The 13,356-nt window shown below is 35.0% G+C and overlaps 2 protein-coding genes and 1 pseudogene across 2 annotated transcripts; 2 read left to right on the forward strand and 1 right to left on the reverse strand.

The window, feature by feature from the left end:
* The first annotated feature begins 3,612 nt into the window (after positions 1-3,612).
* Positions 3,613-5,702, forward strand: LOC128167977 (G-protein coupled receptor Mth2-like; annotated as a pseudogene).
* Positions 5,703-7,025: 1,323 nt separating this feature from the next.
* On the forward strand, positions 7,026-10,014 carry LOC128166122 (uncharacterized). Its single transcript, XM_052831073.1, has 4 exons — positions 7,026-8,163; positions 9,318-9,386; positions 9,598-9,687; positions 9,839-10,014. Exons 1-4 carry the CDS (start codon positions 7,156-7,158, stop codon positions 9,941-9,943), a joined length of 1,272 nt encoding a protein of 423 aa, XP_052687033.1. The 5' UTR covers positions 7,026-7,155; the 3' UTR covers positions 9,944-10,014.
* Positions 10,015-10,232: 218 nt separating this feature from the next.
* LOC128166123 (uncharacterized) lies at positions 10,233-13,217 on the reverse strand. The gene is made up of 2 exons (XM_052831074.1): positions 13,028-13,217; positions 10,233-11,501 (listed from the first exon to the last, which is right to left on the reverse strand). Exon 2 carries the CDS (start codon positions 11,499-11,501, stop codon positions 10,386-10,388), a length of 1,116 nt encoding a protein of 371 aa, XP_052687034.1. The 5' UTR covers positions 13,028-13,217; the 3' UTR covers positions 10,233-10,385.
* Positions 13,218-13,356: the final 139 nt, after the last annotated feature.

A 13,356-nucleotide genomic window follows, 5' to 3' on the forward strand; every position in this document is an offset into this window, starting at 1 on the left:
TTACTGGTTTGTCGATATTTACATATCAGAGAATTCAAGAATATGTATTTTAACTAGTTTTAAATACCGGTATTTCGTATTCTAATGACATAAAACATCATAGATTAATTTCAGTCCTTTAATTATGCAAAGAGTGTAGAAGTAGTTTCTAGAAGTCTGCGATGAAATGTGTATCCTGGCTATTTTTGCCAGTGTGTAAACATTGCACCAAATATATAAAAAAAAATTAAAGAGCAGGAAGGAAAATAAACAAAAATTAATAACTAGTTGATTTATATAAGAGAATAGTCAAGTTTGGCTCATATATATATGGATCTGAAAATAATTCAGCATGTTTATTTTATTAACGAAATACGTTGTTTAAAAATCATTTTTATGAAATTGAAATGATAACAGCTCTCCCTGTTCTGTCTTCGTTTTTTAGTTTTAGGTTTTTCTTTGATTCATTCTAAAATACGATAGATTAAAGTTTGCTTTTGATACCGCCAATAAAAGAAAAACTCTAATTACACAATTTGTATTTCTTTAAATTTTCTAATTTAAAATTCAAGTAGTTGATTTTTTGCCTTAAGCTTCCTAAAAAAAAATTACAATTGATATTTTTTTTGCATGCCATTAAACTTATATTTTACATTTTCATTTCAGACCAATAAATACAAAAGATGAGACTAATAGTGTTTTTTGCATATCTTTTTACCAATATGAAACTTGTGAATCCATGGTCCCTAAATTTAACAAATCTTCTTATAAATCACCTGACGATGTGTGGACCAGGAAATGTTTGCAACATCACTCAATTCAGTTATATGAATCTAGAATTTAATATTTCAAAAAGCCATAAATTGTGTCCTGATTGCTTTTGTGACAATTTGTGTTTTGGGAGAGGAGATTGCTGTCCTGACAAATACTTTGCTCTCAGTGGCTCAGTCTGTGATAATGTGACATCTGTTAATGCTACATATGATGAAAGTCGAGATCAGAAAGCATCGTATCTCATGATTAAAGAATGTCCTTATGGAACCGATCAACTCATCAAAGAGAAGTGTGAGAAGGATTATGACAGTGTTGATAAACTAAAGTATCCACCAGTGACCAGCATTTTAACCAATCTAACATACGCTAATAGATTCTGTGCACAATGCAATGATGATCCATCCTATCAGTTCTGGAATCTGGACATTTATTGCCGAGTGTTTCTAGATATCAACTTTTTATCGTCATTCAAAGAAGTTGTTGATAATGGCGTAGAACATAAATGTATCTTGCAGTTTGTACCACATAATAACAAGCCTGTTTTTAACTGTTTCCAACTACAGGAGATTCATTTTAATTCATGCAACAAGACCGGATTCTGGAAAACAAGAGATGATGATGTAGTGTATGCATGCGAATCAGATTATGTCAATAATGACGCCTTTTTCAAAAATCCGTTTTGCAGAATGTGCAATCCATCTTTCTACGAAGGAGAAATAATAACACAGTGCAATGCTACGGGACTGTGGGACTTCTTTGATGAAAGTATCGAGAGAGCCTGCTCGCGTTTCGAATTAAACGAGGGGATTTTACCATTCAAAAACATATTTTGCCGAATTTGCAATGCACCTAAAATCATGAGAGACAGATTTTTAGATGTATCTGCAGAAATAATCCCAAATGTTGTTTTAACCATGAATAAAATCAAGTTATACTATTTATTTATAAAAATGAATAAGTTTCTCAAAGATTATTTTAATTTTGTCACAAACAATTTCTCTGAATCAGAACACAGTGTAAAGCAAAGAACTTCGGGTATTGTCTTTCATAATAATCAGACACTCAATGTGTCAAAATTGATATATAAATCGTTTTCACTCCAAAAATATGTCAAGGTATGCAACAATTATAGTTTTCCAAGCAATCTTTCAAGTTTTATTCTATCCTGTAGCTGTGAACCTTCGTGCTTTCGGCATAACAGTTGCTGTGAGGATTTTGCATTACAATACCCAACAAAATGTATACACTCAAAACAGCTAGCTGGAAGTCGTTTCAAAAGAAGTTGGCCTGATATTGAGTACCTTGTAACAAATGGATGTTACATGCAATTTCGGAATGCATTATATGTGGAGGAATTATGCAAAAATGGTGATCGAGGAAATATTTTTTCTGACATATTTTCTTCCCATCCAGTACGTGACGAACGTTCGGGACTTTCATATCTAAATATGTATTGCTATCTATGCAACCAATCACCGGATAGACCAGAATTTGATTTTGGCAAACCATGGGATATTGAATTTCACTGTGAAAAATTCATTGAGCATAAAAACTTTATAATGATGAACCGCTTACTCAAGACGATCATGGAAGCTAAGTGCGATGTGACATATTTTCCTGATATTAGAACAACGGAAACTTTAATCCCTCAATGCAGTAATATGGGGAGAACAAGATATAAAGGAACCTGCAATTCAACTGAAAAATGGCTTTTTGGGGATCTTGATATAAAATATGCCTGTGAAAAAGTTTCGTCCGGTGCATTAAATCAATTTTATCCAGAGTCATATAAGTGTGAGTTCCCTTTTAAAAATGTATTTTGTGCATTATGCAATCCTGAAGTCGTAGAGAATGTAAGTATATCCGAGTGCAGTGTCAGCGGAAATGATTCTTTTTACAGTGAACTTAATGACTTCGGTTGCCAGTTTTTTCCCGAAATTAACTTTTATTCGCCTTTCAAGAATTTATTTTGTAAACATTGTAGTAATAGAAGAGAGGTTCCGCAGTTCTGTTTGTCTCCAAACTTTCTGTCTAAACGTCAAAAGTTTATGTATAAACGTTTCTCTAGATTTTCAATTTACAGGAATTTATTTATGTATATTACTACGGATGGTGAACTCTCCGAAGATGAATCACCTAAATGTAAATCATCAGAAACATATATTTCCGAAATGGTGAGTTTTTGTGAATTTCAAGGTTAAACTTTAGGTTAAATTTTAGGTCGTTGTGTAAGAAAACTTAAAACACATACTATTAGTCTTTCATATCTTTCATATTTTGAATTTTCTTTCGGTGAAAAATGTCATGGTAGACCATTGCCTACAGAGTATATAACTCTATATTTAGAGATCTCAATTGACGGGTGAGAGTCTAGTTTTTACCTTCAGAAATTATAATCTCATAGGAAAATGAAAATTCCTACGGGAGAAATCAATTTACTTGTGCCTATAGGATATTTTTAAAACCCTGTAGGATTTTCTAAATCTCCTATAGGAATTTTATTTCCTATGAAATAATAGTATTTCCTAATCTAGTTTAACTCTGACAGGTAATGTTTCGAAAGGTAATTTCATTTTTGGGCTGGAATTCACTATTTTATACGAATATCAGTCAAATACTTTCGGAGTTGAAATTACTGTAATTACTGTAGGAAATCCTTTTTTAGAAAGGAATTTTTTTTCACCCTAAAGGGAAAATGTCTCTCCTTAAAAATTAACAATTTATGATTTGTTTTAGAACCAGTGCAGAAACTTGACCTGTTCTCCAGGGAAGTATCTACGTAATGGAACATGTCATGCACTCTTCACAGTTACGAAAAACTTGGGATATTTTCTGACATCAGACTTCCAGGGAAACGTGTCTTCTCTCTTACCAGTTTACGATTTACTGCTCGTCCTTTCCAGGGAAATCAAACAAGCAATACTATCCAAGCTTCAGATGGGTTCAGATTCGATAGAATATCTGTTTGTTCAAATAGACCAACCTTGCTTTAAGAGGAGTCAAATCTTATCTTCTCAACTGTTTTCAGGGAGCATTGCTGTTGGAATATTTATCAAACGGGTTGTAGATCGAGTTGACATTGAAAATCGGCTAATTGCTATAGCTACCAAGATGACGATATCTCAAAATGAAACTTTTGACCTTCACTTGTCTTTCACTATGCGTACAAACCAGCTTCCTTATAACCCATATAAGATATATCTAGCCGAATACTTCTCGCGATGTACGTTACCAGAATTAGTGAAATATCAAGCAGTAGCAGATCGACAAAATTATAGAATTGTTCGAATATCCAAACTGTTGACTTGCGTTCAGGTTCTACTTGAATTTGACGAATACAGTATCGATAAGCCATCGAGAAAGTTAAAAGTATTGGGAATGAGCAAGGTTTATGATTATGGCTCTTTTGAAAATCTTCCTGATGGGTCAGCAAGGATCTGCGCTGAAGACTTCAACATTGGAACAAACAAAGAAACATTTTTTTTGGATGCAAAGCACCGAAAATCTGAATTCCTTCTTTCTAAAATTACGCTAATCCTGAATGTCATTTCAATTCTGTGTTTAATGGTTTCATTTCTAATTTATGTTTTTAAGAAAAATTTAAGAACAATGCCTGGAAAAATCAATATGATCCTTATATTCTCGCTTGCTCTAACACTTACAGTTTTTCAATTAGGTAAGTTCGGAATAACTCAAAAAGAGGCATGTATTGGGTTTGGAGTAGCTATTCATTATTTTTGGTTGATGTCATTTTCATCAGATCAATGACAGTGAGTTCCTTTCATATGTACAGAATCTTCCAATTTTCCAACATGAATACCAGCAATGGTTTTAATAATATTCTTAGATTATATTTAGCTTTTATTACTGTTTTACCATGCGTGGTAGTTGTTTTAAACATTATTATATCGTGGCTGGTTTTTGACAATGGTATTATTGGGTATGGAAATAGGATGTGCTTCATCGACAATACTTATTCACGATTAGCCTCATTCATTATACCTGTTGGTATTATGTGCCTATCTAGTCTATTTTTCTTTATTAGAACCATTATTTCCATAAAACGTGTTCCAAAAGTTCCAGGAAATCAATCTGTTAGGAATGAATTTGTAATATTTTGTCGCTTATTCACAATAACTGGGATAACATGGTCTCTTCAGATTATCGACGGTTTCCTCCCATTTACAACGTTCTCCTATATCTCCTCAATAATCAACGGTCTGCAAGGAACTGCTATATTTATAGCGTTTTTCTTGAATAAGCGAGTCCTGGGTTGTAAATGCTCAGTCCGGAAGGACCCTCGCAGTGAGACTCCAGCTACTAGAGAGTCAGCGGATGAAACAAATACAGATGTTACTAGACTATAACATCAGCTTCTTATTTTTGCTTTCTTGTGTAGGCACAGTAAATACGTCTCATGTACCGTATGAATCAATTATTTTACTTATTTTTCAGATAGTAGTATGTGTATGCTAGTATAGACCAGTCTGTAACGGTAGTTGTCTATTTAGTTAAACGATGTAATCATACTCCGATTCACTGGTATTTTTTTTATTTATTTATTTACTAATTCATTAAATAATAAAAATTTACAAGTAATTATTTTCAAAATGTTAAGCAAATGAAGTCATAAACAAAAATAGTTCAGAGAGATCTCTAATTAAAATTAATGTGAGCCTGGCGTATTCCCTTGCTCTATGTCTATTTTAAAGATATGTGTAAGCTCGGCAAATACATTTACTATAGTATGAAATTAAGAAACGATATATGTAATTAACTTAAGATGTTGTTCTTTTGATTCTTTTCTTCTTTACTTATGTCAATTTTTCATATTTATGTATGTACAATGTAATGGATCTCCTGTAAAATACCCACTTCTGTACTTTACTATGTTTAATTTGTATAATCTGATGAGCTGCAAAGCTTAAAGAAATAAAGAATGAATGAATATATGTTTATTTGATATGTCACATCAAAGGTTGTATGTAATTAACAAGTGCGCCGCCCCAAGTGAGATTTGGTTTAGCGACTATTAACTATGAACTCTTAGAATTAAGTATTCCTAGAATTGTATTCAGTCTGAATAAAGATATGAACCAAAGCGAATGTCTTGGTGTCTATTGTGTACAGTGATGCAAATCCTGGAGAAACGATCACACATTCTTACTAGTATTTTGACCCACCACTTGTTTTAAACAAGTTGACACATTCACGAGTAACTAAATCTTTCTTGGTGTAATTAGTGTTTACCTTGTTTTATTTAGAATGATATTATTGATATTAATAATATAATAGTTTTAAAAATATCCACGACCACTAGCCCCCCCCCCCCCCCCCCCCAATTGTCATGAAATTGCAGGAATTTTGAATTGGGCTTCAATGATCATATCTGAAGGTGAGTCAATTTATTCGTTGCATGCACTTTTTCCTTTTAAATAAGTGTAAAGAATTGTGGAGAAGTCCTAAAGGAGCTTCCAAAGAAACAATGCTTTTATTTCGGCAATGATCGCTACCTTCATAGCCCGCATGAATCATTTAAAAAAAAGCATTAACTGTTTGTATTACCATATTTCTTTTAACAATAATTAATGAATTTATCCTAAAAAGTAAATAAAAGTAACTAAATTATTGTTAATTTTCATCAGTACATTAGGAATTGAATCTGTCATCATTTTAAAATTATTGCCATAATCGTGCTGTCCGTGATTGTTTTAAGATTGCTGAAGGTTTCGACCGATCGATAAAATGGTTCAGTAAAATCATGTCAATGCTTGTAAGTATAGAGCTATGAATTACAATCAATTTCCGTACGAAATTGATGTATTCATAATGGATGTAAATATAAATTTTATTCAAACTTTGCTATCGCATATCATTCTTTTCTATCTTTTGCCAATATAAGGAATTGCTATATGAGTCGAAGAACAATCATCATTTATTTACAGAATTTTAGGTTGTAGTATAATGTTGCAAATAGGCACGAGACTTCCAAATATGTGACCTAAGATAGACTTCCGGTTCTAGCGATAGAGTGATGACATAGCAACGGATTCATATCATCCGGAAGTACCCTTTTAAATGCTGGCAAACATTTGCTGCGAACGTATGTAAACACTTCATGCACCAGTTCTGAAAAATGATATGAGTACTCATCTCAATCTTCATTTTGTAGTCTGAGTTCGTTAAATACATATTTATCATTCGAATGTCTGACTGAAATTGAATAGGAAAATATCTTAACGAATGTTTTAACTAATGTCTGTTGGTTTTGTAGATGACTAACATACTGTTACACGCTGTAGCGACACATGTCCGCCGTGGAACGAAGATTTATTTATCTAACTTTCTGTTGTATATATCTGTATTCGGACCCCACATTGCCTTCAGGGCGCTTGAGAAGATATGCCAAACATTGTTGTTCCCGTGGCGGAAGACAAAGGACTCCGACGATTGGACTGGATGGAGGAAGAAGACCAGGGCCTGAGGCAGGCCTTCCGTCCACTGTTGTGGGTGTTGAAGTCCACAGGGCTCCTGTATGGAGTGAATATCCAACAGAAACCTGGCGGTTATCAGGGTGAAAACAACGAACAACCGACGACAAGTGGCAAAGAAAGGAAGTGTTCATTTTGGCTGTTTTACGACATTGTCGTGTTCCTGATACTTTTAGGAAATTTTGTTAATTCCCTTACTACGTTTAAAAGCGCTACCAGCTTTGATGGGAATGTTTGTAATGAAATTATTACAGCTACTTGGTTTCTGCAGGCAGCATGCTACGCATTGAACAATATAATCGGCTGTAGGAATTGGAATTTGTTCTTTGAAAAATGGGATGAGTTGTCAAAAAGCATCGGTTTTAGACATATCAAGACTCCAAGAAAAATTTCAATTGCCACGTGCATTCTGTATTGTTTTTGGTTGGTAGCGTCTTTTGGGTTTATGGGGATTGGAATTTATTTCATCACAAGCTCTGGTCCTTCGCCATCCGATGACGCAGTGTCTATAATCGTTAGAATCGTTCAACTTACCATCTACTTCTACTTTGTGTCAGCGTGGTTCTTGTTGACAGCCATGTTTGTCGTCGCTTGTTACGTCATCTACATCGCCTTCCGTCATTTCAAGAAAAAGTTTACAGGCGCCATTAGCGGTGACGGAAAGTTTCACGGTGACATGGAGAGGTATCGTCTGCTACACGTGAAGTTGGTAGAGCTCCTCCGCATTGCAGACGACATATTTTCGATGTATGTTCTGGTGACCATAGCGACCATTATACCGCTCATTATTTTCACGCTGTACTTCGTCCTCTTTGAGACCGTGGACACGTTTTCGTACGCCGCCACCTGGTGGTCTGTAGGGCTGAGCGTCATACAGATTGTCTTCGTCTTCATGGCGGGAGGCGTCGTCAACCACGAGGTCAGTATATATACTTCACAGGTGCTTGTTACATTTAACATTCAGTTAATATATGTACTTACGTAGTATTGTAAATTAGTACCGAATTTATACTGAATTAAACAAACGCCTGGGATGCACTCCTCAAGATGGCGTTTTAGATCAGTAGTAAACAAGGCGCCACAATAAACACATTACAATAATTGTAATTTTAAAGTTGTTCTTGCAATGATAATATACCAACTACTAACAGCGTTAATGTCAGAATTTAAGGAATTCAAAGTATCAGTCAATTTTCAAATAATTGATTATGATCGTCCGTTAAGATCTTATAGGATTGGTAAAGTTCATGGTTTGGGATTATTGGACGGCGTAACTTTACATGCAGACTAATTATTGTATGATTTCAATCCAATAAACACCAATTAATTTATACAGTAGTTGAACAAATATAAAAAGTAATGGGACATTGACTCATACTAATCTCAGAGTAAGAAATAAAGCGCTATATAGTAAGGATAGCAAATGTGTACTTGATTTCTTGAGAAGTTTACCGAGTTCTCTCGCAATAAACACTGGTGTTTCCTATTATACTCAACCTGTTAGGTTATTTAGACGTCTTGTAACTTAATTCATTTCTAAAGTACACCATAGAATAAATATTTTGGCATTTTTCAAATCATTAAATGAAGCACAGACCATGTCTGTGGTTTATAGCCTGATATAAACAGCCTTCCCTTCTTTCTGTTTAGCCACGTGTGCTGATCTATAACTTACCCACCATATCAATAAATACACGTGTCCTAATCGAATACTTCTTCGGTCATTGCAATAAATACACGTGTCTGGTACCCTGTTGATAATAAATGCATTCACTAACAAGTATCACGATCTAGCTTAAAGGTTTTACTCTTAAAACTGTACTTTTCAAGTTTGATTCCTGTTACTTTCCCCAAAGGTATCAATACACATGTATCATTTTAAATATTCATTTTACTTTTTATTGCCGCAAATCAAATGCATTCCGTATATTAATTTATTCAAAATAGACATGAATCAACATAATCTTATAATATGATCAATTACGGGATTTTAGAAAGAACAATCTACATGATTCCCGTTGGCATACAATTTGAAATGACGTGACTTTGATTCATTTTTTCTGTATGCTGTAGGCCCACGCCGTGCTGACCAGCATCTATTCTATAGACTTGCGCTGTCTGACCGCCCAGGAGAGTCTGCAGGTGCGCGTTGACCACATCGTATGCTTGCAGATGTTTCTCAATATGTTCGATTTAAATTAGCATTTTATTTTGTTCCATTTACACATCTAGAACTTTAAAAAAAACAACAACATAGAATTGAAATTTAAATGGATTAGAATTGATTCTGGAAAAGTTTCTTTGTCTTTGACACAAATGTTGCAATGACTAGACGTGTTATTTTCCTATGTAGATGACCACCTTTCTGACCCAGCTGAGCAGCGCCCCCATTGGATTCACGGCCTTTGGTCTCTTCACGGTAGATAAACCAACCATCATAACGGTACGCAAAAACTATTTTCATTTCCTTGTGGTTTTTTTCTAAATTTAGATTTCAGTTTATACAGTCCTTATTAATTGAACATGTAATACGACTTGAAAATTAAAACAAAGACTTTTTAAAATTGGCATTTTCTATTGTTTCTGCTATGTAGTTTGCCGGAAGCATTGTGACGTATGCTGTGGTGGTTGTTCAGTTCAAACCGTCCGAAACCACCCTGGACCAGATACAGCAGGTCATCAACTGTACCACGCCCTAATGATGGTACAGCAGACCATCAACTGGATTCATCAACCGTACCACGCACTGATATAGAAACCAGGATATATCGAGATGTTTTATGCATCAACAGTCATTGTGCAATAATCTATTTCTATCTCTCTCTCTCTAATTGTCTCTTATAAATATTGTAAAAATACCTACATTAATTAATAGCAATAATTAGATTAATTCTATAAGAATACACGTAATAATAAGAAATATTTTTATTAATGTTTAATAATTTACAAAAATTCATATACTAATAACATTAAATCACACGTTTTATATTTGAATGAAAATGGTGTGCTGAAATCTGACTCGAATTTTGATTTGTTAAAACTTGTAATTTGCTGTCTTAAAGATGATAGTGAATTCCTTCACAATTAGTTATATTTTCATAATTTAAACATGATAATGTGTCGCCATTGATGAGTCTTCCGTTAATTGTTTCTGTGTTTTATATACCTAAAAACAACAAACGTAAACAACGATACTCCTGCGGCGACGAAAACAATACGCTTAAACAGGCGTCCAGAGGACTGCTGGCAAGTGGGCGGCGTCCCCGGAAACCTGGTCACAAAGACGGACTGCTGGTCTATCTCTGGGGCATGGTCCGGGCCATTAGGCTGTCCGTCATTAAAGTCATACTGTGTGTAGCCCCACAGAAGTTTCGCCTGTTCCGATCTAGCAATCGGTGGCAGTTCTGTTGGGAAGGTTATTGGGTCGTCATCAAATGACGGGGGAGCAGAAGATGTATAAAAACGAACTCCCTGTGAAGGCCAATGTGTTGTCATGCTTCCAGATTCAAAAGCCAGTTTTCTGTCTATATAATCGTCCTTTGTAGCCCATATTGCAGGCGTCATGCAGCAGAAGATTGTATAGCGCCATCTACCGGGATTACGTCGGTTTCTCATAGGTTTTGCGTTTGCGTGTATTAGTCGCGAGTCCCATAATACCATTCCACCTTTTGGCACCGGAAGTCGAACAGTTTTGCAGCCTTTGTTTTTGAACCATTCGTAATCATCATCTCGCAAGTAGTAATATCCATTTACCGTACCTTTGAACGCCCTTTTGGGGTTTAGTTCGTAAAATTCACCGAGGTATTTGTGAGAACCTTCCATCAAATGAAATGTCCAATCGTCTTCATCGGTTGTTTCTAAATACACCCCACCCTGATAGGCATGTAGTCCTTTCCTTCTTGCTGATTGGTCAGTATGCAGCCAGTGTTGCCCCGGTGATTCAAACTCTTCCTCACCGTCTTCAGGTGGCCGTCCTATCGCGATGGCGTCCACGCTGGTCAAAAGTTTTTCTGTTCCCCAAACCTGGGCAAAAACAGATTTCGTTTTTAGTCGAATTTCCCACGTTGTTTCGAAGTTCCCGATATTGTATCTGCTAATGAGAGAGGCCTTACTGGGCGGCCAGTTGCCGTCCTTGAATTGCGATAACCACTTCCGGTAATTGGCGATATGACGGTCACACTCGGGCTCTGTCAGCACCCCCGGGATCACGGTGAACCCCCTCTCCTCCAGCTCCGCTCTGTTGGCGTCAGTCAACATCTACACAGAGACAGGAACTTTAGTGATGAGTATACGATTGAATGAAACTGAGATGCTTACAACCATTTATAATCATTTGCGCTGTTTTTGTTGGTGTTTTTTTCTTTTTCATAACCTACCCTATTTCTTTTAGATTTATATTCATATGAGTAACGTAAACATTAATTATATTGAAAATAGTGAATGAAGATGCAATTCGCTACGTTATACTCTTAAGAATTCTGTTTTACTAGTATTAGATTCATCTCAATTATATAAAGGTCTTACTTCGTGTACATTCCTTTGAAGGGAAGGAGGAGAGGGCCCAAGTGGCACGTAACCCCCCCCCCCCCCGATCATTAATACATGATGACACTGTTTTGGTTAGTAATACTTAACTTCAACCATAAAATGTTTTCTTTATTAATTCATGCGGGATATGAAGGTAGCGACATTGCAGACAAAGTATATAATCTGCATTAGCGTATGATATTCCGTGCAATTAACGCTATCTCATAAGCCGCATGAATCATCAAAGAAAACATTTTATTGTTTAAATATTTACAAGTTTCTTTTTTAAAACAAATTATTGAGTTAATCTTAAAAGTAGGTATAATTAACTAAATATATTATTGCTATCGCACTTAAGTAAGTTAGTTAAAAAAAAGTCGTCATTGTCTTATATGTGAATTTAAGTCCGAAATATTTATGATAATATCTTGAAAAAATATCCGTGATTTTTCTAAGGTTGCTGAAGGTTTTGATCAATCTAAAAACTGGTTAGAACTGGATCGTGTAGAATTCAGCTAGCCCTGTCCGTATCAACAGCGCTATGAATTACAATCGGTTTTCTTAGGAAATAGAGGTGAAATACTATATATCATTAAAACAATAAAATGCTTTTTTGGGATTCATGTGGGATGTGTTAGTGGCGATATTGCAGAAAAAATACACAACCCGCGTTTGCTGGTTATATAATTTTTCTGCAATTATCGCAAATTAATAAATTGATTGTAAAAAAAAAAAAAAAAGTAAAATTCATTGAATTACTGTTCATGTACATCCGTTTGTTAGCTAAAAAAAAACCCCAGCCATTGAAGTTGTCTCCTATGAGAACTTGAGTCTGACATCATGATTTTATGGTGCAGTCGATCGTGATTTTTCTCATGTAGACCAATCGATAAAAGGGGCGTGTAGATTTCAGTCTGGCTGTTTCTTTAGAGCTATGAATTAACTTTAAGTTTCCGTAAGAAATAGAGAGAATCAGACTCGCTAACGTTAGATGTAAATAATTAAATGTAAGTGCATTGATTTAGACTATACACGTGATGTTATACATCTTTATCAGTATAGACAATCGTGTGATGTTGATCTGTTGATTGTACATGTAACGTTACCCCGGTAAGAATTCTTATCAATGTACATGTATATTTACATGCAGGAGACTTTATCCTGATCATATTTTAGCCAACTAATTATCCAACTAAAATAATGTTAATATATATAAATCTACACAATATCATAGGTCATTCAATAACTTTACCTACCTTTAGTTGAATCCCAGTGGTGTTTCTATGCCCTGTTACATGTAATATGAATGTCTATACATGATGTAGGCTATATATATCGGGTTTATTTATAAACAGTAAATGTCAAGTTTATTTATAGAACTGTACAGAAACGTGGAAGTGAACACGTCCTAATGTACAGTTTTGCCTAAAGTGTGCTGTTAATTTAACACAATTTCAGCACGCCAACTTTCAATGCGTCAAAGTGAGAATAACAAACTTCAATTTGTCAAGGAACAGCCAAATAAAACGCTCTATAGCTAAACAGCGTCATTTAGAAGCATGCGCGAAAGTTTGAAAAATACACA

This window comes from Crassostrea angulata, chromosome 10 (genome assembly GCF_025612915.1).
Source record: "Crassostrea angulata isolate pt1a10 chromosome 10, ASM2561291v2, whole genome shotgun sequence".
Taxonomy (NCBI): Eukaryota; Metazoa; Mollusca; class Bivalvia; order Ostreida; family Ostreidae; genus Magallana; species Magallana angulata.